General features: G+C 42.4%; 1 protein-coding gene and 1 long non-coding RNA gene across 7 annotated transcripts in view; one reads left to right on the top strand and one right to left on the bottom strand.

Moving 5' to 3' along the window:
- Positions 1–9,780: 9,780 nt before the first annotated feature.
- LOC129010607 (uncharacterized) lies at positions 9,781–15,012 on the bottom strand. The gene is made up of 4 exons (XR_008493037.1): positions 14,599–15,012; positions 12,642–12,762; positions 11,114–11,146; positions 9,781–9,936 (listed from the first exon to the last, which is right to left on the bottom strand). It is a non-coding gene; the product is annotated as an uncharacterized LOC129010607 (long non-coding RNA).
- CRY1 (cryptochrome circadian regulator 1) overlaps positions 14,731–27,681 on the top strand; it is a 102,300-nt gene continuing 89,349 nt past the window's right edge. For 2 of the 6 annotated variants that reach the window (XM_063646677.1, XM_054445090.2), the window contains exon 1: positions 14,749–15,778. In XM_063646677.1, coding sequence (XP_063502747.1) covers positions 15,621–15,778 — 158 coding nt within the window. In that variant the 5' untranslated portion in view covers positions 14,749–15,620. Of the gene's footprint in view, positions 15,779–27,681 lie in introns of all 6 variants that reach the window. The other 4 variants (XM_054445092.2, XM_063646676.1, XM_054445091.2 and 1 more) reach the window with 3 other exon arrangements.

Genomic DNA, 27,681 nt, shown 5'->3' with positions numbered 1-27,681 from the left:
AATACGTTTTTTCAATTAAAAAAATAATTTCTAGGCTGAGTGTGGTGGCTCATACCTATAATTCCAGCACTTTGGGAGGCTGAGGTGGGAGGATCACTTGAGCCCAGTAGCTCGAGACCAGCCTGGGCAACATAGTGAGATTCCATGTCTAAATAATAAAAAATTAGCCAGGTGTGGTGGCACACAGCTGTGATCCCAGCTACCTGGGAGGCTGATGTGGGAGGATCACTTGAGCCCAGGAGGTTGAGGCTGCAGTGAGCTATGATTGTGCTACTGCACTTCAGCTTGGGCAACAGAGCAAGACCCCACCCCCACGAAAATAATAATAAATAATACTAATTTATAATGGTACTTCATTGTTTGTAGATGTTAGTAGCACTGAATATGAATGTGGGATCTTAGACAGGTTAATCTCTCTGTGCCTTAGCTACCTCATCTGGAAAATGGAGATGCTAATAGTAGCTTTCTAATAGGATTGATCCTAGAATACACAATAAATGTTAGTGATTGAATCAACCACGGTCAAGCTAGGAAATAGGAACCTTGTTAAGTCTTTCAAACAAAGGAAAAATAACAAAGAAAACTAGTGTTGGAAGAACAAAGAAGCCCAACAGTTTAGCGAGACAACCCAGAGATCATCAACAGCAGAAAGTGGCTCCCATCCCTAGGCCTGGAGGAACAAAAGAACGAAATGGTCTTGTCACAGCCAATTGTCTTGACTAGGCAGGAACTGGTACCCCTGAGAGAGGGGCTGTCCAGCAGGTAATAGAACTGTGAACCTTAAAAACCTGAGACAGGTCTCAGATAATTTAGAAAGTTTATTTTGCCAAGGTTGAGGATGCACGCCTGTGACACAGCCTCTGGAGGTCCTGACATGTGCCCAAGGTGGTAGGGGCACAGCTTGGTTTTACACATTTTAGGGAGACATAAGACATCAAGCAATATGTGTAAGATATACATTGGTTCAGTCTGGAAAAGTGGGGCAACTCGAAGCGGGGAGGGGGCTTCCAGGTCATAGGTAGATAAGAGACAAATGGTTGCATTCTTTTGAGTTTCTGATCAAATGAGGCAATCAGATATGCATTTATCTCAGTGAGCAAACGAGTGACTTTGAATAGAATAGGAGGCAGGTTTGCCCTAAACAGTTCCCAGCTTGACCTTTCCCTTTTAGTTTAGTGATTTGGGGACCCCAAAATTTATCTTTCTTCCTCAGAACCATAGAGGAATCACAACCACTGCCAGAAATGATGTCACTGAAATAGCGGTGGCACTGAGGGCAGTGGGTGGAGGTAAACCCTGATTTCTCTCCTCCTGCCTTCCTATCTAATGCCAGTGCCTCCGGGGGGCCAAATCTATGTGGAAGCCAGAGGGTGAGGAACCTGCGGAAGGTTGTTCAATGCAATTTAGAGCAGGGGAAATACTCTTGTTGTTATTATTATCTAATTTCAAAGTATATACCTTTCCTTATTCTTGATAAAAAGTGTTTCATTAGCATTAATCTTATATTTATTGATAAATACTAGGATTTCTTTTGGGCTCATGTGGGAAACCAAAATATGCCACCCTAAAATATGCATCTTTGGCATATTCAAGATGGCTGTTCAGCAGGGCTGCAGAGGCAAGAATGGCTCTGGAAAGCTGTCCTTTGTGGGGGAGATTTGCATCTGTGGAGGATATCTACCTTAGTGATGAAAACAGCAATGTAGAGGTGTTCTCTGAAGTCCCCTTATCTGGATCCAGGAAAGATTAACACTCAGGAAAAGGAGGCTAAAAGTCTGACCCTTTTAGAGATCTGACACTTTTACAGAAACTTTCCACAGGGCGCCATCTATTCTTTCTGAGGGCTGTGACCTGGGAGACTTCACCTGCATCCTAAGACAGCTTTTGCTCACCGTGCCTTTCCTCCCCTCACCCTTCCATAACCTGTCACCATGTTCCAAGCCCCTCTTTCCTTCTGTCTGGTATAAAAACTGCAGTCATATTGCCTTCTTGGAGTCTCATAATTGCAGGACTCCCATGTCCATGTGCATATTAATAAGTTTGTATGTCTTTCCTCCTATTAATCTGACTATTGTCAGTTTATTTCTCGGACTCAAACATCAAACTTCCCAAAGGACAGGGAAAATTCCATTGTCCCTATACTCACAGGTGGTGTTCACATAACATTGCTGTGTAACAAGCTACTCCAAAATTGCGTGGCTTAAAACAGCAACAATCACTGATTTTCTCATGAATATGCAATTTGGGCAGGGCTTGGAAGAGGCAGCTTGTCTCTGCACCATATGGTAATTTGACTGGGGGCCAGAGAATCCACCTGCTCACCACTGTATCCCCAGTGCCCAGAACACGGCCTGGAACACAGGAATATATTGCTATAAAAAAAATTTGACTGGCCAAATCAATCTCAGCCTGAAACAAGCCCTACTTCTAGATTTGCAGTCATTTGAGCCAATATACTTTCTTTTAAGTCAGTCTGAGATGCATTTTCTGTAGCTTACAACCCAAAGATTGTTAACTGATAGGAAGGAGGTGAGGAAGTGAAGGCAGAAGTAAAGAGTAAAGTGTCTTAGAGATGCAAGAAGTGGTATCCAGATTACCAGAGATTAAGAAGAGCTGTCTCCAGCAATGGAGGAAGAGTAAGAGTCCCAGACCCCTCTTGGTGGCAGTGTCCCAAAGAAATGGCAAGGCTCAGAGAGGCAGGGGGTGGACTAGGGAGGCAGCAACATGGCCAGGGGAGGGAGAGATCCCAGCAGCAAGAACAAAACGAACCATGATTCTGTAAGTAACACACAAAATCAGCAGATAGCCACCCAGATCTGAAATGACCATATAGGAGAGTGGCCATCTGTGCAAAGGCCAGTAGGAACAGACGGAGGGCCCTCAAAATGTGGGTACTGCATGGGGCCGCACAGTCTGATGACTCCCAGGAAGTAAAAGGGAATCTCAAAAAAATGGCTGAGGTCAGTTTCTTACCAACCTGGCAGAATAGGGGCATGGCATGAGAAATTAAGTTGATTTTCAGAAAATAAATTTTCTCAACATCAGGATTTGGAGACTGAGATTCACATCAGTTAAATAGGAGTGATCATGAGCTTGTTTAAGTTGCAAAGACTGGAGGAAATGTTGTGGGGGGGGCAGGGAAGGGACTGGTGGGGGTTGGATGCTGAATGCTCAGGAGGTCAGGATCCTCTTGAGCCCTGGGGAGGGAAAGTGACTTACAGGCTCTTCTACTACAAAAGATATTTATGTTATGCAAATTAGCTTATAGATTATTGGTTAATATATAAATGATGTCAGTGAAAGGCAAAAGCTATGATGATTCATATGCCATTTTACCCAGTACATTAATGTTTTGTTCCACTAAGAAACAACAGTGAATGGCAAAGTAGATCCGCAGAGATGAACACAGCAAGCCACGGAGGAACACCACACTGTGCCGGATACTCATGATTCATCCCATGTTTGTCTCCTGTCTTGATTTAGCCATAGGTGGAGTCCTACTCAACTTTTGTTTATTACATTCTTATCTCCATAAATCAATAGGCTCAACTTGTTCTTATACCCTTTGCATCAAGCTAGCAACACTTTTAAAAAATAAAGCCTTATGTTTCTTTAATGAGAACTTGTCTTTTTAATTGTGTTGTCATTTTACTAAGATTGTTATTTTTGTGAGTATTGTGGTTAAGTTGTATACATTTTAAGTAGTTCGTTCCAACCAAACGTTTCCATCAGTGTTATTGTTTTAATTGTGGCATCTTTTCTGAAGTATTGTATAGATTTTTCTGGAATTTCTTGTACTTCTTGCACTAGCCTCCAGGTGGCATCACCAGCACCAGACAACTTCTTGGCTGTCATGGGACTCTGAGAGATGTGGGCCAGGGAAGTAGTGGACTGGGCAGTGCCTGTTCTCGCAATCAGCATTTATGTGTACCTTGCCTTCTCTAAATTTGCCTATTGGTCTTGTCCACTAACTATTCTTACACAAAAATCTAGCTTTGAGGACAGAGGATTGTTCTTTCTTCAAAGAGCTCCTACCAGTTTGTGTGTGTGTGTGTGTGGCTTTGGTTGATATATGAAGCAACTACTAAATCCACTTCTCTACCCTGACCCCTCTTCCAAGTATTACCATCTCAATACAACAACCCCAAGAGTGGCTGGTTTCATCCCCACTGAATGCCCAAGTACCACGGAGCTGAGCACCATGGAAGCACTTTGATAGCTCTGAGTAATGCACAGCACGATTCAGTGCCATCTCTCTGTTCTTTCTTTCCATTTCTTCCCTGCTTCCTACCAGCAGGCTCTGTTGATATTGCAGTTATAAAAAATACCCCTCCAGGTAACTGTCATTGTTCATTAGATCTTCTATTTATACTTGACAACCTTTTTCTTACATATATCGACTTCACCACATGAACATTTTTAATAAATATATTGCCATAAGTTGCACAACCATCTACTCCTTTGGAATCGTTTTTTGTTCCTTTTTTTAAACAAAAAAAAAAAAGTTTTAAATTTGCCTAATGTAAGTGCTACTTTCTACAGAAGGCCTTCCCAGGTTTGTCTTAACCAGAATTATTCTGCCTTCCCCCATGCTCTGATAGCCCTTGGTTTGCACCTATGTAAAAGCACCTAAATACCAGTGCAATGGAGGCAGTAGAGTATGCTGGGCAACCCACAGCCTCTGGAGTTGGGAGAGCCTGGCTTTGTATCCTGCCTCTTTTAGCTTCAAGGACAAGTTATGAGAACTTAACTACTCCGGGCCTCAGTTTTCTCATCATAAGATGGCAGTAGTAATATCTATCTCACAGGGGCTGTTGTAAAAATTAAGTAATGTTATCTAAGGTACTTAGCAAAGTACCTAATATAGTAGTTCTGTGTCTGGCATATAGTAAGGATTCAATTTATCTTGGAGATTATTTAGAGTATTTTGGGCATTTAACCATTCACTTAATAAATAATATTTATTAACAATAATTAATTAATTAATAAATAATATAATAAATATTGTGAATAACTATTCATTCACTTAATAAATATTCACTTACATAAATATCAACAAATATAAATACACTAGTGGGGAGAGACACACGTAACCAGACAAATTATAATATAATATCAAATACTGGTAAGTGCTGTAAAGAAAAATCAAGGGGATAAAGGGAATAGAGAAGGATGAGGGGTGTAGATGCAGTGGACAGGTAAGAAGACCACCCTAAGGAGGTGACACTGGGGCAGACACCTGAGGGCAATGAGGGAGGGAGGCATGAGAATGTCTTGGGAAAGAACATTCCAGGCAGAGGAAGTAGCAAGGCTAGAGGGAGCATTGCTGGCCTGCTTGAGGAAGAGCAAGGAGTGAGTAAGGAGAGAGTGGGAAGAGTAGAAGCCAGAGAGATGGATGGGCCGCGGAGAGGATGCAGAGGCAGGCCAGATCGCAGGGCCAGATAGCTTGTGCAGGTCTTTGGAGTTTCTATAACGTTTGGCTGGATTTAGTAGCAACTACTATATTTTTCAGTCTGTAAATCAGATGCCTTCACTTTTTTTTTTTTTTTAGATGGAGTCTCATTCTGTCACCCAGGTTGGAGTGCAGTGGCATGATCTCAGCTCACTGCAATCTCCACTTCCTGGATTCAAGCGATTCTCCTGCCTCAGCCTCCCGTGTAGTTGGGACCACAGGCACATGCCACCACGCCTGGCTAATTTTTGTATTTTTAATAGAGATGGGGTTTTGCCATGTTGGCCAAGCTGGTCTCAATCTCCTGACCTCCGGTGATCTGCCTGCCTCGGCCTCCCAAAGTGCTGAGATTACAGGTATAAGCCACCGTGCCCAGCCTGCCTTCATTTTTCTAGAGCTAAACTAGAGTTAAACCGTTTTAAAGTCTCAGTCTGCTCACTGGTTGAAAACTGGGCTAGTCAATTCTAGATCATTTCACACTGAAATTCAATCAATTCTGAAAAACATCTAAGGAGATGTCTCCTGCTTCTCTTCAGGATAGCATCTCTGTCCCCAGATGCTTAAGGAACATTACATCCTTAGAAAGGAAGGGTATTGATCTGGCTGACATTCCTTACCTGTCTACACTGTCATTTGCTGAATGTATGATCCTGTCTGGTCTTCAAATGTTGTTATCTCTCCAGGCTGGCATGTGTTGAGATGCCCATGTCCCCATCTAGTCTTTGGCCACAACCTCTTGTGACACCTTGTACCATGCTGTCCCCTTGGCATAACCCCTTAGTTATCTGGTTTTGTCTTTCAGGTAATTTTTGTGGCCCTCTAAAGATGAGGAGAAATCTAGAAAAGTCCATCTGTTCTCTCAGCCTGCAGGCTTCTGAGGCCCAGTGGCATCCCATACAGGCTTCTGTGCTGAGCCACAGCAAAGTGGCCTGGAATTTCCATGAGACTCAGCCTCCAGATTTCAGATGGGAAGCTGGCACAAATCTCCTCTACCCTCAGATCACCCTAAACTTATCTAGACATCTGGAGCTAATCCTAGATAAGGGCAGATGAGATATTTTGTTCTTACTTTAGTTAAGATAGATAATTTTAATCTTATTTTCCTTGCCCTCATATTCCACCCCAGCCTGGAGGATTTTTATACAGTTTTAGGAGAACGAGTTGGAAGCAGCAAATCTTTTCTGATTTACATCTGGACCAAGGCTCTTGAATTTAGAACAAAAAAATGCTGGACTACCTTTGTCCTCTAGTTCTGCCCCTCTGAGGTGACAAGACTCTCATCCAATGACCTGCATGGGGATGGTCACAGGACAGAAAAAGATCTGTGGGGAAAAAACATTGGCTAATATTTCACAATATCATATTGCCACATTTGTAACTATTTACACTTTCTAAATGTACCTGGTCAAGAAAAAGGGTAAGAACAAGAGAACTGTTCACAAGTACATTCTGGTGGACTGGGTCAGTTCATGGACTATATCAGTGTCCAATCAGGACACAGAAACCACACAGTAAGTCAAACAGGAAATATTTAATAAATAGAATGATCAATTATAACGGATGATTGATTTAAAAAGTATAGGGGGAATTCTAAAGAATATTCAAAAGTACTGAGGGAGAATACCCAACAAAGGACAAACTTGGAAGTGTGAGTGCAGGGAATCCTCTCTAAGGGTGGGATTCAGACCTCATTGGAGAATGTGTTGCTGTAGCCACTGGATAATGAAGAAGTTGGCTGCATTTCCCTTAGCTCAGGCAGGGTCTACATTCACCAGGTAGAGGCCAGAGGGCAGAAAACATGGATGGGAGTGGCCACAGGAAACACCTTCCCAGAATGCAGGTGGACTGAGGCTGGGTAGCCAACTGTGGGGATGCCTGCAAGACTCGCTGGATCCACCAGCAGAGATGCCAGTGAAACCTGATAGAAGTGAGTGCTACTGCATGTCCCTCTCCAAGGCGTCTTTGTCAGTGGCAAAATAAGTACAGGAAAAAGAAAACAGAAAGACCGGAACTAGGAAGAGAAGCCCCTTCCTCTTGTAGTTTCCCTCCAATGCTCTCTACTGAGAATGTTTAGCATCGTGCCAGTGGCAAAGATGAAATCCTTATGAGGCCTGGTTCCATTAACAGACAGGAAGTAATGAAAGATGAATTTGGAGCTGAGAGGCAATAAATTGATAACCAATATATGAATGAAATGTAGTGTTAAATGTAATCAATTGGGTGTTAGCAGGGCCTCTAGAAGAACAATGGATTGAGAGTTGAGCACCAGGCATTGTAGCAAGTAGTAATGATACAACAAATACTCTGCCCTCCTGAAGTTTGCATTTGGGGCTGCAGCAGGCATAGGTTGACTGAGAATAAATAAGTAAGTAAACAAACAAAAACACAGATCATAATTGGTGCCACGACAAAAGTAAATAGAAAACTATGATAAAGAATAAGAAGGGACCCTTTTTAGCCAGGCACAGTGTTTCATGTCTATAATCCCAGCACTTTGGGAGGTTGAAATGAGAGAATCACTTGAGTCCAGGAGCTGGAGACCAGCCTGGACAACACAGGGAGACCTCATCTTTAAAAAAATGTTAAAAAATAGCTGGTGCATGGCGGTGGTCCCAGTTACTCAGAAGGCTGAGATAGGAGGATCACTTGAGCCTAGGAGGTCGAGGCTGCATTGACCCTGAGCTGTGATCACCCCACTCCACTCCATGGCCTGGATGACAGAGACCTTGTCTAAAAAAAAAAAAAAGAGAGAGAGAGAGAGACCCTTTTAAGAATAGGTAGACATGGAGGACCTCTCTGAAGAGTTAGCAAAAAATTCTGAATGATCTTGAAATGGTCGAAAAAGATTACTAGGTCTATTGACCAGTGCACCCTTCAAGTTATTCTCTGTCTATCATTTTAGTTTTTTGTTTTTTTTTTGGCTATATTTGAGCTATTTTATAACTCTGTAAATTGCAGATAATTGATAGCAATGCAAATGAATCCTGTCCTTGGACATGCAAATGAATGCTGTCCTGTGAAAGTACAATTGATCTCCATTCCCCTACCCCTCTGTGGAAGAAGTCAGTTTTACATATATTAAGCAAATTCATTTTAAGATGCATGATGGCCTATCTGTGTAACTGCTCTTTGGATCCTCCTTTTAATCCATTGTAACATCTTATGGGCTCCTTCATTAATTAGTGAGTTAAGTGAAATTTTTGACATGTTCATTTTATATTCATAAAAGAGTCATAACTTACCTTTAAAAAATAATTACAGTGAGCTATGACCACTGCACTCCAGCCTTGGCAACAGAATGAGACCCTGTCTAAAAAAAAAAATCACCCTTTAACACATTTAAATTCAATCCCCCAAAGACTCCAGTGTGAAGGATACTCAGCCAACATTCACATCATATCAGGATTGAATGAGCTGAACAGACTGTCTACTCCTTCATTATTTGCGTATTAACAGATGCCAAAAATCACCTCTGCAAGATGGGGTCAAGAGACAACACAGGCTTTTGATTTAGAGATCTGACACAGTTTTATCAAGAGTGTTCATGAAATCAAGGATACATTGATTTTTCTAACATTGTTGGCAGTTAAAAGAACCTTTAACAAGACTCATATATTTCTGAGCTCACAGCAGAGTCACGTTCATAGAATTTTAAAATAGCACAGAAAACTTAGAAATCATGTAGTTCAGTTCCCTCATTTTATAGACGAATTAGTCAGGCCAAGAAAGCCTGGGTGACTTGTTCAAGATCATCAACTAATTTAATGGCAAGCTGAGATACAAACTGTTCTCTTCCTCTTAGTCCTGTACTCTCTTACCACCACGATGTTGGAGCCAACCAGAATTTCAAAAATGATTCCTAACAATGGCCTTCAACTCTTCTTTCCCCCTTTATACATAATATTCACTCCAAAAAGAATGGGAGTGTGTGTGTCAGTGAGGGATGGTATATTTTAAGGAAAGAGTTTTGGATCCAAAAACAGTATTAGTTTTTCAACGGGTTTGACTATGTATTTGTGTTTCTGAGTTTCTGTTTCTTCAACAGCAAACTGGGCACAGATTCTTATTAAATAATTATTAAATATTAATAAACTGCATAATTAAGATTACTAGGATTAATAATAATCTATAGAAATAAGCTTGCACATAGTAGGTGCTCAAAAGCCATAGCTAGTATTAAACGGTAACCCTCCTCCCCTAAATCATTTATACGCCATAAAAATCCTTCAGTATTTGAGGAATGTGCAGTTGACACTACTGACACTTTTATAATAAATTAGCATTTTATGTTTAAATGAAAGTTATACACACACCCCCACACAGCTGCCTGTTTTAAAAAAAACTCTGTCTTTATTGAATGAACAATCCACAAACATAAGTCAACTCTATACAAATCAATATTCTCTGCACCTCCCACTGTTTCATTTGGATGCTTGAAAACAATTCTTATGTCTTTAGACACAATCTGCTTACTTTCAAATTGCCTAAAAGGAAACACAAAACATTGTATTTTAAAAAGTACAATGATGGGCCCTGAAGAATGAAGCAATCCAAGTGAAGGCACAGCTCTGTATACCAGATCTGCTGCATAGGTGAGGGGAGGCTAAGTGTGGTGATGACCCAAGGCTTATCGTCATCAGTAAAAATGACCCATATTTGCTTAACACTTTACAGTGATCACAGGGTTTCCCTTCCCTTCCCTCCCCTCCTCTCCTCTTTCCCTCCCCTCCCCCCCATCCCCCTCCCCTCCCCTCCCTTCCCCTCTTCCCTTCCCCTCTCCCCTTCTCACTTTCTCTCTTTCTTTCTTTCTCTTTCTTTCTTTCCTTCCTTCCCCTCCCTCCCTCCCCCTTCTTTCTTTCTTCCCTTTTCTTTTCTTTTCCCTCCCTCTCCCTTCCTCTCCCCTCCCCTCCCCTCCCTTTCCTTTCCTTTCCTTGACAGGGTCTCACTCTGTCACAAAGGCTGGAGTGCAGTGGCATGGTCTTGGCTCACTGCAGCCTCCATCTGCCAGCTACATCAATCCTTCTACCTCAGCCTCCCTAGTAGCTGGACCAGGCCTGGCTAATTTCTTTGTATCTTTTGTAGATATGGGGTGTTACCATGTTGCCCAGGCTGCTCTCTATCTCTTGGGCTCAGGGGATCCTCCCCAGGGTTTTCATTGTATTAGTATGTTCTCACACTGCTAATAAAAATGTACCCAAGACTGGGTAATTTATAAAGGAAAGAGGTTTAACTGACTCACAGTTCAGCATGGCTTGCGGGGGGCCTCAGAAAACTGACCACCACGGTGGAAAGGGAAGCCAATACACCCTTCTTCACATAGAGGCACCAAAGAGAAGTACCAAGCAAAAGGGGGAAAAGCCCTTTATAAAACCATCAGATCTCATGAGAACTCACTCACTATAATGAGAACAGAAGGGGGGTAACTGCCCCCATGATTAAATTACCTCCTGCTGGATCCTTCCCACAACACGTGGGGATTATCAGAACTACAGTTCAAGATGAGATTTTGGTGGGGACACACCCAAACCATATCATTCCAGCCCTGACCCTTCCCAAATCTCATGTCCTCACATTTTAAAACACAATCATACCCTTCCAACAGTCCCCCAAAGTCATAACTCATTCAAGTATTAACCCAAAAGTCCAAGTCCAAAGTCTTACCTGAGACAAGGCAAGTCCCTTCCATCTATGAGCCTGTAAAATCAAAAGCAAGTTAGTTACTTCCTAGATACAGTGGAGGGAGTTACAGGCATTGAGTAAATATACCCATTCCAAATGGGAGAAATTGGCCAAAATGAAGGGGCTACAAGCCCCACATGAGTCTGAAATCCAATAGGGCAGTCATTAAACCTTAAAGTTCCAAAATGATATCCTTTGACTTTATGTCTCACATCCAGGTCATGCTAATGCAAGAGGTGGGCTCCCACCTCTTTGGCAGCTATGCCCCTGTGGCTTTGCAGGACACAGCCCCCCTCCCAGCTTCCTTCACAGGCTGGTGTTGAGTGTCTGCGGCTTTTCCAGGTGCATGGTGAAAGCTGTCGGTGGATCTACGATTCTGGGTTCTGGAGGACGGTGGCCCTCTTCTCACAGCTCCACTAGGCAGTGCCCCAGTGGAAACTCTGTATGGGGCTCTAACCCTACATTTCTCTTCTGCACTGTCCTAGCAGAGGTTCTGCATGAGAGATCTGCCACCACAGAAAACTTCTGCCTGGACATCTAGGCATTTCTATACATGCTCTGAAATCTAGGCAGAGGTTCCCAAACTTGAATTCTTGACTTCTGTCAAGGCTGAACACCATGTGGAAGCTGCCAAGGCTTGGAGCTTGCACCCTCAAGCCATGGCCTGAGCTGTACCTTGGCCCCCTTTAACCACAGCTGGAACACAGGGCACCAAGTCCCAAGGCTGCACAAAGCAGCAAGGCCCTGGGCCTGGCCCACAAAACCATTTTTTCCTCCTTGGCCTCTGGGTCTGTGATGGGAGGGGCTGCTGTGAAGACCTCTGACATGCCCTGGAGACATTTTCCCATTGTCTTGGAGATTAACATTTGGCTCCAAGTTACTTAGGCAAATTTCTGCAGCTGGTCTGAATTTCTCCTCAGAAAATAGGTTTTTCTTTCTTATCACATTGTCAGGCTGCAAATTTTCCAAACTTTTATGCTCTGCTTCCCTTTTAAACATAAGTTCCAATTCCAAACCATATTATTTGTGAATATATAAAACTGAATACTTTTAACAGCACCCAAGACACCTCTTGAATGCTTTGCTGCTTTGAAATTTCTTCTGCCAGATACCCTAAATCATCTCTCTCAAGTTCAAAGTTTCACAGATCTCTTTGCTAAAACATAGCAAAAGTCACCTTTATTCCAGTTCCCAACAAGATCATCTCCATCTGGGACCACCTCAGCCTGGACTTCATTGTCCTTATCCCTATCAGCATTTTAGTCAAAGCCATTTGACAAGTCTCCAGGAAGTTCCAAACTTCCCCACATTTTCCTGTCTTCCTATGAGCCCTCCAAACTATTCCAACCTCTGCCTGTTACCCAGTTCCAAAGGTGCTTCCATATTTTTGGGTATCCTTATAGCAGCACCTCCCAGTACCAATTTACTATATTAGTCTGTTCTCATGCTGCTAATAGAGACACACTTGAGACTGGGTAATTTATAAAGGAAAGAAGTTTAATTGACTCACAGTTCAGCATGGCTGGGGAGGCCTCAGGAAACTGATCATCACGGTAGAAGGGGAAGCCAACACATCCTTCTTCACATAGAGGCAGCAAGGAGAAGTGCTAAGCAAAAGGGGGAAAAGCCCCCTATAAAACCATCAGATCTTGTGAGAACTCACTCACTATCACAAGAACAGCATGAAGGTAACTGCCCCCATGATTAAACTACCTCCCACCGGGTCCCTCCTACAACACATGTGGATTATGGGAACTACAACTGAAGATGAGATTTGTGTGGGGACACAGCCAAACCATATCATTCATATATATAATTTTAAAAGTATTCTTACAGAACCAAAGAAAGGCTGATATATACTTCTTGTGGCAACAGAAGCAGAAGTAGGGAAGACTATTCAGACAGATTGGCTCTCTAGAGTATTGAATTTACTTTATTGCTGCACTAGTTTGCTAGGGCTGCTGTAAAAAAGTACCACAAATTGGGAGGCTTAGAACAATAGGACCTAACTGTCTCACAGTTCTAGAGGCCAGAAGTCCAAAATCAAGGTGTCAGCAGTGCCACAGCCCTGTGAAGGTGCTAAGAAAGGATCTGTTCCAGGTCTTTCTCCTAGCTTCCAGTAGTTCCTTGGCTTGTGGCAGCACACTTCCAATCTTTACATGGTATTTTCCCTGTATGTATATGTATTTCTGTGTCTAAATTTCTCCATTATATGAGGTCACCAATCACACTGGATTAGGGTGCACCCTAATGACCTCATCTTAACTTGAACATGTACAAAGACCTTATTTCCAAATAAGGCCACATTTATAGTCATTGAGGGTTATATGAATTTTGGGGACACACAATTCAACCAGTAAGAATTGCCATCTCCTTCTTTCTTTTAACTTTGCCAAACACACTGGTGGCCAGCAGCACTCACTCACTCACTCATTCATTCATTAAATAAACATTTGCCTATGTCAGGCTCTGTTCTAGTGTTGATGCAAAAAATAAAAACAAAACAAAACTGAATACAGACCCTGTCCTTGAGAAATCACACTTCGGAGGGAATCAGAGGCACATTATTATGATAATAAGTACTATTACTGAGTTGGTATTGCTAAGTATGGGCACTTTTCAACTAATTTTCACAGTAGTGTGGTAAGTGATGTATCAGAAACATACTTGGAGAACCCAGGGAGGTCCTAAATTTGCCCTAGGGATCAGGAATACTTTCAGAAATTAGGTATTATTTCATCTGAGTCTAAAGGGACGCGTAGAAATATCCTAGGTAGCTCAAAGGTGGTAATATTGAGTACTGGATTCCAAAGAAGAGTATTTTATAGAGGTAAAAACAGCAAAGGTTAAGAGACAAATTGTAAACCCCAGGAGGGGTGGGGTTTTAGTCTGTTTTATTAAGTATCTCCTGTATCTCTAGTGCTTTGAACAGTGCCTAGTTCATTCAAAAAGTAATCATTGAACGAATTTAAGGGCATCATATATCTAAGGGATGCCATGGCCTGCAGTTCACTGTCGCTGGAAAAGTAGACAAAAGTCCAGTTTCAAAGAGGCCGGTAAACTACATTAAATGTAAGAGACGAGGAGTGAAAGGTTGATGATATATATTGCCAGTATTAAAAAAATTCCAGGAAGTCCAGGAATGCCTGGCATCCGTCCTGCCAATTACCCTTTTCCACAGAGCATGTACAAGGGGGAGGAGGCACCCAAGGGCCAGGAGAGTGGAGGAGCACAGCTCCACAATCTCCAAAGTAGGGTTCTCTGGCCAAAGCAGGATTGAAGCACGTGGTTTGGACTTGAAATGTACGTGGTGCCTCCCACTCTCCTCCTTCCACTCCATCCTCCCCTCACTCTCCGCCCGACTCCACCACTGGCTCCTGAAGGAAATCGGACAATTTCCAGGCCTTCCCAAATCCCACGGGAGGAATCGCCGAGCTCGCTCCTACCCGCCGGCCCCGCCCCCTTACCTCTGGAACGCCGCGAGAGCGCACGCGCGCCTCCCGGAGCAGCGCGCGCGCCCGCAAGCTCCCCGCATCCCCGTGCTCATCCGGGTCTCAGTGAGCCTCGGCCAATGGTGGCCGCTCATGGCCCCTGGGGGCGGGGCTAAGCCTTCCCTCACAAGGGGCCTGTGGTCAACGCGATTTGCCTCCAAGGGACGGCCACCAGTCGGCACAGGAAAGGGGCAGAGGCAGTGAGTTCAGCGTGTGGACGAGGGTCAACAGTTTTGGGATCAAGCGGCTGCCGCTCCTCCAAAAGCGACCGAAGCGCGAGCAGATTCCCCCTCGGAGCCAGTGTAGTAAACACACTTCAGAAACGTGAGGTGCCGGTGGTCACGAGGGGAGCGCGCCCTCCAATGAGGAGCCGGGGGCGGGGCCGAGGCCGCTGACGCGGCGGCGGCGGCAGAGTCACCCGGGCAGCCTCGGGACCGGTCACCGGCCGGCAACCGTCCAGCGGCCTCGACCACCGCCTCCAGCCTCCGTCCCCGGTCCTTTCTCCCGGGCCGAGAGACAGCGTCGCCGACAGGGGCTCATTCCCCTCCCGTTCTCCTCGGTGACTCACCTCGGGCGGGCCGTTTTGTCTTTAGGGGCCGCCTTGGTGGGGCGAGGATTCCGTGACGAATCTCCTGGGGCCGTCCGTGCCGGCTCGGGCCGTCGTGGCGGCTCGAGCTGCTGGAACTTGCTCAGGCTCCGGAGGTCCGAGGCCCTCGAAGTTATGCGTCGCCTCCAGGCGGTTGCGGCGGGCGCGGGCTCCTAAAGGGCGTCACACCCGGACTCCGCCGACTAGGCAACCTCCATTCATCTTCCCACTGCGCCTCCAGCGCCCCCGCCTTCTCCGGTCCCCTCCTCGGAGTCATTTTTTCCTGTCCCCCCTCTGCCGCCCTTTCCTCACTCCCCGGGTGAGGCAATTCTCTTGAAAGCGAAGGTGTCGGCTGTGAGCCGGAGCCTCCTTCCTTGAATTTATCCGTGGAGGACTCGCTGCGCCCCCCGGCATGGGGGTGAACGCCGTGCACTGGTTCCGAAAGGGGCTCCGGCTCCACGACAACCCCGCCCTGAAGGAGTGCATTCAGGGCGCCGACACCATCCGCTGCGTCTACATCCTGGACCCCTGGTTCGCCGGCTCCTCCAATGTGGGCATCAACAGGTGGCGGTGAGTCACAAGCCCGTGGGAAATGGATTTGGGTGTTTAATGAGTCTGATGTTAATGAATTCCATGCGATCCGCCAAATCTGTGAATTTAGACGTGGGACGCTTATACCGCTTACGAATTTTAGGTGCCCTAAGTATTAAATAGAATTTACTTAATACTTCTCTGGCCAAAGAGTACTGACGACCTGAAACACTTGGCCTTCATCAGTGAGTTATGTGTCTTTCTGTGCTAACTGGAGCTCCTCCCCTGAATTTGTGGAGAATTCTTAGTGCTGGAGTTAAAGAAACACCTTTCCTGTCCTTAGTGGCCAGTGTATATGGATTCCCTTGGCCTCTTTGTGGCATTCGAAAGGATTGTGATATTTCCTGTTTACGTTTGTGTCTAGGTAACTCATAGTATGGAGAAAAATTATTCATTCAGTACAGCGGGCTGCAGATCCAGTGTTCTTCCACCTTGAGGTTACTGTGGGGAAAGCAAGGGAAACAGCATTATCTGGTTTCTCTGCTCGGTTCTTTTTCTCAACTCCTCCTTGTGGTTGCCGAGACAAAGCACAGTTTTTCTTTCTAGGCAGGTTGTAGTCCTTCTAGGGATCAGAGCACTGAAAGAAATCTTAGAGATGCTTTATGATCTTTTCCTGAAACGCCAAGCTACATGATTGTTAGGCCCCCTGGTGGAAATGAAAGCATAGCTCAACAGATAGACTCTTGATCACTTACCATGTGCCAGGCACTGATTTAAATGCTAGGGATATAGCAGTGAGTGAAAGACAGAAAGTCATGTCTTCAACCAGAAAGTAAAATATGTAGTATTTTAGGTGGTGATAAGTGTTGTGGAGAAAAATAGAGCAGAGTAAAGGGATAAAGAATACAAGGGTAGGGATGGGGTTGCAATTTTAAATATGATCGGGGGAAAAGTCACAGAGAAGGTGACAGTTGAGCAGGCCTGAAGGAGGTGGTGGGATGCAGATATCTAGGGGAAGACCATTCCAGGCAAAGGGAAGAGTAAGGGAAAAGGCAGAAATATGCTTGACCTTTGGAAGGAACAGCAGAAGAATCCAGTATGTCTGGAGCAGAATAAGTGAGGGAAAAATAGTAGACGATGAGGTCAGAGTTGACTTAGGGCCAGATTGAAGAGAGCCTTATAAGCAGTTTTCAAGATTTGGGTTTTTACTTAGTGAAATGGGAATAACTGCAGGATTATGAGCAGAGAAGTAATGTGATCTGACATAAGTTTGAAAAAGAATTTTTCTGCTTGTGGTTCTGAATTGGGGAGTGGAGGTGGACAAGAAGCAGGAAGTCTAATTAAGAAGCTGTTGGCATTCATCCAGGTGATAGATGATAACGGCTTGAATCATAATAATAATCGTGGACGTGGTGAGAAATAAACAGATGCTGGTTATATTCTGAAGGCAGAATACACGGTATTTGTTGGCAGATTGGATATGCAGTGAGAGAGAAAGAAAAGGAGTTAGGCTGGGCGCGGTGGCTCATCCCTGTAATCCCAGCACTTTGGGAGGCTGAGGCCAGGAGTTCGAGACCAGCCTCGCCATCATGGCAAAACCCTGTCTCTATTAATACTGAAAATATAAAAATTAGCTGAGCATGGTGGCGCATGCCTGTTATCTCAGCCACTCAGGAGGCTGAGGCACGAGAATCGCATGAACCTAGGAGACGGAGGTTGCAGTGAGCTGAGATTGCGCCACTGCACTCCAGCCTGAGTGACAGAGTACTCTGTCGCAAGAAAAAAAAAAGGACTTATAGTTTGGTGCTATATAAAAAGCACCAAAATTCAGTGCTTTTTATATAGTAGCAGTTTAGTTACTGTTTGAGAAAATTTTTAGCTTGAGAAACTGGAAGGATGGGGCTACACTTTGCTAAGAAAGTGAAGCCAGCTGGAGAAGCCATTGGGAGGGTGACTGGAGTTCTCTTTCATTAAGTCATTAAGTTTGAGATGTATTTTACACATTCAAATGGAGATAGCAAATAGGCAGTTGGATGTATCTGGAGGTCAAGACAGAGATCCAGGCAGGAAGTATAAATTGGAGAATTCATTAGTTTATAGATAATATATAAAGCCATTTATTCATCCATCCATTTATTGAACAAAGATTTGTCAAGCACCTACTATATGCCAGGCACTGTTTTAGGTGCTAGAGATCCAGTATAAAAAAGCAGCCTCCAATTCTCACCCTGTTGGAGCTACATTCTAGTGGAGCCGTGAGACTGACAGCATTAAAATGAGATAGACAAGAGATGCAAGTGGTGCAAGGGCTGAACCTTGAATACTCTTAATGTTTATAAATTGTGGAGCTGTGAAAGAACCAGCATATGAGACTGCAAAGGAGCCACTAGTAATGTAAGAAGAAAACCCAGAAGAGTATGGTGTCTTAGAAGCCAAGTAAAGAAAATATTTTGGCCAGGCATGGTGGCTCATGCCTGTAATCCCAGCACTTTGGGAGGCTGAGGCAGGCAGATCACTTGAGGCCTAGAGTTTGAGACCAGCCTGGCTAATATGGCAAAACCCCGTCTCTAGTAAAAAACACAAAAAAATTAGATGGGTGTATGGCACATGCCTGTAATCCCAGCTACTCGGGGAGGCCGAGGCAGGAGAATCAATTGAACCCAGGAGGCAGAGGTTGCAGTGAGCCGAGATCGTGCCACTGCACTCCAGCCTGGGCAACAGAGCCAGACTCTGTCTCAAAAAAAAAAAGAAAAAAAAGAAAGAAGGAAAGTATTTCAAGGAAGAGTGTTTTACTTACGTCAGATGCTACTGATAGGTCAAGAGGAGAACTGAAAAATAAAAATTGGATTTAGCAATTTTAGGTCATTTGGAATTTTATCTGGAGTGGTTTTGGTAGTGTCAGAGGCAAAAGTCTTTTTGGAATCACTCATAGTACCAAATTCAGTGCTTTTTATATAGTAGTAGCTCAATTATTGTTTGTTGAATAGAGTGATATCTTGGAGTCAATAATTTTATATTTAAACAGCTTTATTAATTTACTTATTGACTATGGGATAATGCCCAAATTCCTTAGCCTGGCAAGATCTACCTTTTGGCGTATGTATTTCATTTTCTGCTGTTTACAATATGTGATTTCAACTCCAGGGGGAAAACCTTCTTAGTTTTCTTTAGAAGCTATCTTGTATTTTCTTCGATCAACACTTTTTAGACTTTTGGATTTAACAGAAAAGCAAAATTTTAAATAATATTTTACCTAATAAGCACATTAACAAAACCACTTTTTGATATTGCCATCCTTTCATTTAAAAAGGATGTTTTATATTAAAAAAAAAAAGTTTGGCTGAGCTCAATGTCTCATGCCTGCAATCCCAGCTACTCAGGAGGCTGAGGCAGGAGAATCACTTGAGCCCAGGAGTTGGAAGCTGCAATGAGCTATGAATGGGCTACTGCACTCCAGCCTGGGTGACACAGAGAGACCCTATCTCTTAAAAAACAAACAGACAACAACAACAAAAAATTTGAAGGACATTGTCTCAGAATAACATGTTTTGATTTGGGTTAATTTACAAGCTTTATGAAAATTCGCATCTCTTAGAAAAATTATCCTATACAAAAACTTACACACTAACATTCACAGAAGCATTATTCATAATAGCCAAAAGGTGGAAACAACCCAAATGGCCATCAATTGATGAATGGGTAAACAAAATATGGTATATCCATATAATGGAATATTATTTGGCCATAAAAAGGAATGAAATACTGATACATGCTACAACATGTATGAATGAACCTTAAAAACAAACTAAATGATAGAAGCCAGTCACAAAATTCCATGTATTATATGATTCTGTTTATATGGAATGTCCACAGTGGGCAAATGTATAGAGACAGGAAGCAGACTAGTGGCTTCTTAGGACTGGGGAAGCTGGGGAGTTGGGAGTTGATAGCTAAGGGGCACAAAGTTTCTTTTTGAGATGATGAAACTATTCTAGAAGGTGATGGATGATTGTACAACTCTGTGCTTGTCTGGGATGATTAGCAGTATTCTGAACTCTTACACCACTTTTTGCTGTTGCTCCTCACATCACTCTTAGCATTTGCTGCCCTCATTTGTGAATGTTAGTATTGTTTTATTAATAGTTTGTTTGAGCTGCTATAACAAAATACCTTTAGACTAGGTAGTTTATAAACAACAGGAATTTATTTCTCACAGTTTTGGAAGATGTCCAGAATCAAGGCACCAGCAGATTCAGTGTCTCTGCTGAATAGACGATGCTTTCTCTGTCTCCTTACATGGCGGAAGGGGTAAACAAGTTCCTGCTGCCCTTTTTATAAGAGCACTCCCTTAGTCTGTTTGTGTTATTATAAAGGGATACCTGAGGGTGGGTAATTTATAACAAAAAAGAGGTTTACTTAGTTCATAGTTTTGCAGGCTTTACTAGAAGCATGGCATCAGCCTCTGATCCTGGTGAGGACCTCAGAAAGCTTTTAATCATGATGGAAGGGGAAGTGGAGCTGGCATATCACATGGCGAGAGAGAGAGGGGAGGGATACCAGTCGCTTTTTAATAATTAATTGTTCTGTTAATTAATAGAGTGAGAAGTCACTCATTACATGATAGCACCAAGCCATTCATGAGGGATCTTATCTCATGTTCCAAACACCTCTCACCTCCAACATTGGGGATAACATTTTAACATGAGATTTGAAAAGGACAAATATCTAAACTATATCACTCCACTTCTAGCCCCCCAAATATCTTGTCTTATTTATTTATTATTTTTATTTTTATTTTTGAGACGGGGTATCACTCTGTCTCCCAGGCTGGAGTGCAGAGGCGTGATCATGGCTCGCTGTAGCCTCAACCGCCTGGGCTCAAGCAGTTGTCCCACCTCAGCCTCCCAAGTAGCTGGGACCACAGGCATGCATTACCATGGCCAGGTAATTTTTTTTATTACTTGTAGAGGTGAGATCTCACTAAGCTGTCTCATACTCCTGGGCTAAAGCAATTCTCCTGCCTCAGCCTCTGAAAGTGCTGGGATTATAGGTGTGAGCCACCATGCCCACCCTCTTTTTTCTATTGTAAAATATAATCATCTCTTTCAAAGTCCCCAGAAATCTTAACTAGTTTCAGCATCAACTCAAAGTCTAAAATCTTATTTGAGACTCAAGGCAAATTCCTTACAGCTATGAACCTGTAAGATCAAAAACAAGTTATCTACTTTTAAGATACAATGGTGGAACAGACATTGGGTAAATATTTTCATTTTAAAAGGGACAAGTTGACCAACAAAAAGGGACCCACCCAAGTCTGAAACCTAGTAGGGCAGACATTAAATCTTAAAGCTGTAAAATAATCTCGCTTGACTCTTGTCCCATAACTGAGCACACTGGTCCAAGAGGTGGGCTCTTGAAGCCTTGGGCAGCCCCATCTCTATGGCTTGGTTGGGCACAGACCACATGGCTTCTTTCATGGATTGGAGTCTAATGTCTGTCACTTCTCCAGGCTGAGGGTGTGTGCTGTTTTCATCCAAAGGATTCTTTTAATCTTTCCACTTCCTCACTTTCCACTCCCTCCCACATCCTGAGCACACTGGTCCAAGAGGTGGGCTCTCAAAACCTTGGGCAGCTGCATCTCTATGGCTTGGTTGGGCGTAGCCCACATGGCTGCTCTCATGGATTGGGGTCTAATGTCTGTCACTTTTCCAGGCTGAGGGTGTATGCTGTTTACATCCAAAGGATACTTTTAATCTTTCCACTCCCTGACTTCTCTTTTCTTTTCTTTTTCTTTTTCTTTTCTTCTTTTCTCTTTTCTTTTCTTTCTTTCCTTCCTTCCTTCCTTCTCTTTCTTTCTTTTTCTTTTTCTTTTTCTTAACAGTATTTAACACATTTGACCACACCTTTCTCTTCTTCTCTTGGCTTTAGTTAGACTGCCACCACTGTGGGTCCTGGAGGGCAGTGCCCCTGTTCCCACTGCTCTACAATGAGTTCTCTCTGGGGACTCTAACCCCACATTTCCCCTTGGCACCAGCCTAGTAGAATCTCTCTGTGGGAGCTCTGCTGTGGCAAGCTTCTACCTGGACACCCAGACTTCTTGACATATCTTGTGAAATCTAGGTGGAAGCTGCCAAGCCTCCATGGATCTTGTATTCTGTATACCTGCAGACTTAACACCACTTGGAAACCATCAAGGCCTATGGTTTGCACCCACTGGAGTGGCAGTCCAGGCAGTACCTGGGGCCTTTTGAGCCCTGGCTGCAGCCAGAGCAGCCAGAACGTGGGGAGTAGCATCTCAAGACGGCACAAGGCAGCAACACCCTGGGCCTGGCCTCCCAATCCATTTTGCCCGAGGAGGGCTCTGAGCCTGTGATGGAAGGGGTAGCCTTGATTTCTGGAATGTCTTGGGGGCTTTTCCCCATTGTCTTGACTGTTAACAACTGGCTCTCTTTTATTCTTGTTAATCGCTTTAACAACCTGTTCTGTCAGGGCCTGTTACCTGGGGCTGGGTAGTTTGGATTTCTCTCCTGAAAACTTCCCTCTACCACATGGTTAGGTTGTAAATTTTTCAAATTTGTGTGCTCTGTTTTTCTCTTAATTATTAGCTTTAACTTTGTCTTTTTTTTGAGCTCCCATGTCTGATAGTAGGCTGTTAGAAGCAGCCATGTCACCTTTTGAACACTTTGTTGTTTAGAAACTTGTTTTTGCAAGGTAGCTTAGGTCATTACTCTTAAGTTCAGCCTTTTACAAAGTGCTAGGCATGGATACAATGTAGCCAAGTTTTTTGTTAACAAGCAGAACATATAATGTGGCCATTTTTTTGTTTTCGTTTTTAAAAATTTTATTTGAGACCCCATGAACATGGCCTTAAGTGTCTATATTTTAATCAGCATTTTTGTCACAACCTCTTAACCAGTCTCTAAAAAGTTTTAAAGTTTTTCTTGTGTATGAGGTTTTTTGTTTTTGTTTTGTTTTGTTTTGAGTTCTCTAAGCTCTTGTAAGCAGCTTTAGTTTTTGCTTTTTTTTTAATACTTTAAGTTCTGGGATACATGTACAGAACCTGCAGGTTTGTTACGTACGTATACATGTGCCATGGTGGTTTGCTGCACCCATCAACCTGTCATCGAGGTTTTAAGCCCCGCATGCATTAGGTATTTGTCCTAATGCTGTCCGTCCCCTTGCCCCTCAACCCCTGGCAGGCCCTGGTATGTGCTGTTCCCCTCCCTGTGTCCATGTGTTCTCATTGTTCAGCTCCTACTTATGGAGAACATGCGGTGTTTGGTTTTCTGTTCCTATGTTAGTTTGCTGAGAATGATGGTTTCCACCTTCATCCATGTCCCTGCAAAGGACATGAACTCATTCTTTTTTATGGCTGCTTCATATTCCACGGTGTATATGTGCCACATATTCTTTATCCAGTCTATCATTGATGGGCATTTGGGTTGGTTCCAAGTCTTTGCTATTGTGAACAGTGCCACAATAAACATACATGTGCCTGTGTCATTATAGTAGAATGATTTATAATCCTTTGGGTATATACCCAGTAATGGGATTGCTGGGTCAAGTGATATTTCTGTTTCTAGATCCTTGAGGAATCGCCACACTGTCTTCCACAATGGTTGACCTAATTTACACTCCCACCAACAGTGTAAAAGCATTTCTATTTCTTCACATCCTCTGCAGCATCTGTTGTTTCCTGGCTTTTTCATAATCGCTGTTCTAACTGGCATGAGATGGTATTTCATTGTGGTTTTGATTTGCATTTCTCTAATGACCAGTGATGATGAGCTTTTTTTCATGTTTGTTGGCCATATAAATATCTTTTAAGTGTCTGTTCATATCCTTCGCCCACTTTTTGATGGGGTTGTTTTTTTTTTTTTGTAAATTTGTTTAAGTTCCTTGTAGATTCTAGATATTAGACCTTTGTCAGATGGATAGATTGCAAAAATTTTCTCCCATTCTATAGGTTGCCTATTCACTCTGATGATGGTTTCTTTCACTGTGCAGAAACTCTTTAGTTTAATTAGATCCCATTTGTGAAGTTTGGCTTTTGTTGCCATTGCCTTTGGTGTTTTAGTCATGAAGTCTTTGCCCATGCCTGTGTCCTGAATGGTATTGCATAGGTTTTCTTCTAGGGTTTTTATGGTTTTAGGTTTTACATGTAAGTCTTTAATTCGTCTTGAGTGAATTTTTGTATACAGTGTAAGGAAGGGGTCCAGTTTCAGTTTTCTGCATATGGCTAGCCAGTCTTCCCAGCACCATTTATTAAATAGGGAATCTTTTCCCCATTTCTTGTTTTTGTCAAGATCAGATGGTTGTAGGTGTGTGGTGTTATTTCTGAGGCCTGTGTTCTGTTCCACTGGTCTATGTATCTGTTTTGGTACCAGTACCATGCTATTTTGGTTACTGTAGCCTTGTAGTATAGTTTGAAGTCAGGTAGCTTGATGCTTCCAGCTTTGTTCTTTTTGCTTAGGATTGTCTTGGCTATACAGGCTCTTTTTTGGTTCCATATGAAATTTAAAGTAGTTGTTTCTAGTTCTGTGAAGAAAGTCAATGGTAGCTTGATGGGAATAGCATTGAATCTATTAATTACTTTGGGCAGTATGGCCATTTTCATGATGCTGATTCTTCCTATCCATGAGCTTGGAATGTTTTTCCATTTGTTTGTGTCCTCTCATTTCTTTGAGCAGTGGTTTGTAGTTCTCCTTGAAGAGGTCGTTCACATCCCTTGTAAGTTGGATTCCTAGGTATTTTATTTTCTTTGTAGCAGTTGTGAATGGGAGTTCATTCATGACTTGACTGTCTGTCTATTATTGGTGTATAGGAATGCTTGTGATTTTTGCTCATTGATTTTGTATCCTGAGACTTTGCTGAAGTTGCTTATCAGCTTAAGGAGTTTTGGGGCTGAGACGATGGGATTTTCTAAATATACAATCATGTCATCTGCAAACAGAGACAATTTGACTTTCTTTCTATTTGAATACCCTTTATTTCTTTCTCTTGCCTGATTGCCCTGGCCAGAATTTCCAATACTATGTTGAATAGGAGTGGTGAGAGAGGGCATCCTTGTCTTGTGCCAGTTTTCAATGAGAATGCTTCCAGCTTTTGCCCATTCAGTATGATATTGGCTATGGGTTTGTCATAAATAGCTCTTATTATTCTGAGATAACGTTCCATCAATACCTAGTTTATTGAGAGTTTTTAGCAGGAAGAAGTGTTGAATTTTGTCCAAGGCCTTTTCTGTATCTATTGAGATAATTATGTGGTTTTTGTCATTGGTTCTGTTTATATGATGGATTACATTTATTGATTTGCATATGTTGAACCAGCCTTGCATCCCAGGGATGAAGCCACCTTGATCATGTGGATAAGCTTTTTGATGTGCTGCTGGATTCGGTTTGCCAGTATTTTATTGAGGATTTTCATATTGATGTTCATTGGGGATATTGACCTGAAATTTTCTTTTTTTGTTGTGTCTGCCAGGTTTTGGTATCAGAATGATGTTGGCCTCATATAAAATGAGTTAGGGAGCAGTCCCTCTTTTTCTTTCATTTGGAATAATTTCAGAAGGAATGGTACCAGCTCCTCTTTGTACCTCTGGTAGAATTTGGCTGTGAATCCATCTAGTCCTGGGCTTTTTTTGGTTGGTAGGCTACTAATTACTGCCTCAATTTCAGAACTTGTTATTGGTCTGTTCAGGGATGTGACTTCTTCCTGGTTTAGTCTTGGAAGAGTGTATGTGTCCAGGAATTTATCCATTTCTTCTAGTTTATTTGCATAGAGGTGTTTATAGTATTCTCTGATAGTAGTTTGTACTTCTGAGGGATCAGTGGTGATATCCCTTTATCATTTTTTATTGTGTCTATCTGATTCTTCTCTCTTTTATTTATTAGTCTGTCTAGCAGTCTATCAATTTTGTTAATTTTTTCAAAAAACCAGCTCCTGGATTCATTGATTTTTTTGAAGGGTTTTTCGTGTCTCTGTCTCCTTCAGTTTTGCTCCGATCTTAGTTATTTCTTGTCTTCTGCTAGCTTTTGAATTTGTTTGCTCTTGCATCTCTAGTTCTTTCAATTGTGATGTTAGGGTGTCGATTTTAGATCTTTCTTGCTTTCTGATATGGACATTTAGTGCTGTAAATTTCCCTCTTAACACTGCTTTAGCTGTGTCCCAGAGATTCTGGTATGTTATCTCTTTGTTCTCATTGGTGTCAAAGAACTTACTTACTTCTGCCTTAATTTCTTTATTTACCCAGTAACTCAGGAGCAGGTTGTTCAGTTTCCATGTAGTTGTGCAGTTTTGAGTGAGTTTCTTAATCCTGAATTCGAATTTGATTGCACTGTGGTCTGAGAGACTGTTTGTTATGATTTCCGTTCTTTGCATTTGCTGAGGAGTGTTTTACTTCCAATTATTGGTCAGTTTTAGAATAAGTGCTATGTGGTATGAGAAGAATGTTTATTCTGTTGATTTGGGGTAGAGAGTTCTGTAGATGTTTACTAGGTCTGCTTGGTCCAGAGCTGAGTTCAAGTCCTGAATATCCTTCTTAATTTTCTGTCTCATTGATCTAATATTGACAGTGGGGTGTTAAAGTCTCCCACTATTATTGTGTGGGAGTCTAAGTCACTTTGTAGGTCTCTGAGAACTTGCTTTATGAATCTGGATGCTCTTGTTTTGGGTGCATATATACATTTAAGATAATTTTCTCTTCTTGTTACATTGATCCGTTTACCATTGTGTAATGCCCTTCTTTGTCTTTTTTTAATCTTTTTTGGTTTAAAGTCTGTTTTATCAGAGACTAGGATTGCAACCCCTAAGCAGCTTTAGTTTTAAAGCTCCTGGTACCAGTTTTTTGTCTTTGTCTGTCCCCATGACTCAGATACCTCTTGCTAGGCTCCATCTCCAGTATTAGAGATCAAGTTTTAACATGGGATTTGAAGGGGACAAATATCTAAACTATATCAGGCACTAATCCCTCTCATGACAGTACAATGCATATGACCAAATAACTTCCTAAACGCCCCACCTCTTAATACTATAGCATTGGGGATTAGGTTTTAACATGAATTTTGGGGGAACACAGACATTCAGACCATAGCAGGGATGTATTCTGTATATAATCTCTCTCTCACTTAACATAGTACCTTCCTGAAGAGAAGTTGCCCTCTTAAATCAAAAGTTTATCTTGTATCCCTATCCATTATAGGCACTATTATTGATGCTGGGTATACAGCAGTGAATAAAACAGAAAAAGTTGCTGCCCTATTCCAGTCGGGGGAAAACAGACAGTAAGACAAAAATAATGTATCAGGTGGTGGTAAATTGAATGGAGAGAAATAAAGCAGAATGTGAGAACAGGGACCTAAAGGAAGAGGAAACAAGCTATACATGTATCTGGGGAAAGAGCCTTTTTGTGTTCTCCACAGCATAGTGACTTATACACAGTAGGCATTAAATATTGTTTTAATTTTTCTTATAAATCTAAGGTTGAGGGATGGGACAGCTACTTTATATAATTTATATGTTAATGTCTATCTTAAACTCATAACCTAGAAAAAATTCTCAAAGAACAGATTTGTTTTAGAATTTAAACTTCAATATGTTCATTACACATTTGAAGCTATCACTTGTAAGCTCTCTTAATTTTCAGTAACCAAATCTATAAATGTGCCTACATCCTTACTAGTTCTTCCTTCTAGTATACAACTTCAGTGGAAGAGATACTACTGTCTCTTTTCAAAACGAGTTTCTTCTCCTGTGCTCCATTTCAAAGACTTTGCTCATTTTTTATATTTATTCTTACACTCTACTTTTTCTTCTTTTTAGGTTGCCTCCAATCAACATTTAAACATGCTTAAGATCAAATTCTGTAAAACATACACAACCTGTAACAATAAAGGAACAGAACTTAGCATTGACTGTGTTCCACTCCTGCAACTATGTATCTC

This window comes from Pongo pygmaeus, chromosome 10 (assembly GCF_028885625.2).
Source record: "Pongo pygmaeus isolate AG05252 chromosome 10, NHGRI_mPonPyg2-v2.0_pri, whole genome shotgun sequence".
Taxonomy (NCBI): Eukaryota; Metazoa; Chordata; class Mammalia; order Primates; family Hominidae; genus Pongo; species Pongo pygmaeus.
This window is presented reverse-complemented; position numbering and strand designations above follow the sequence as displayed.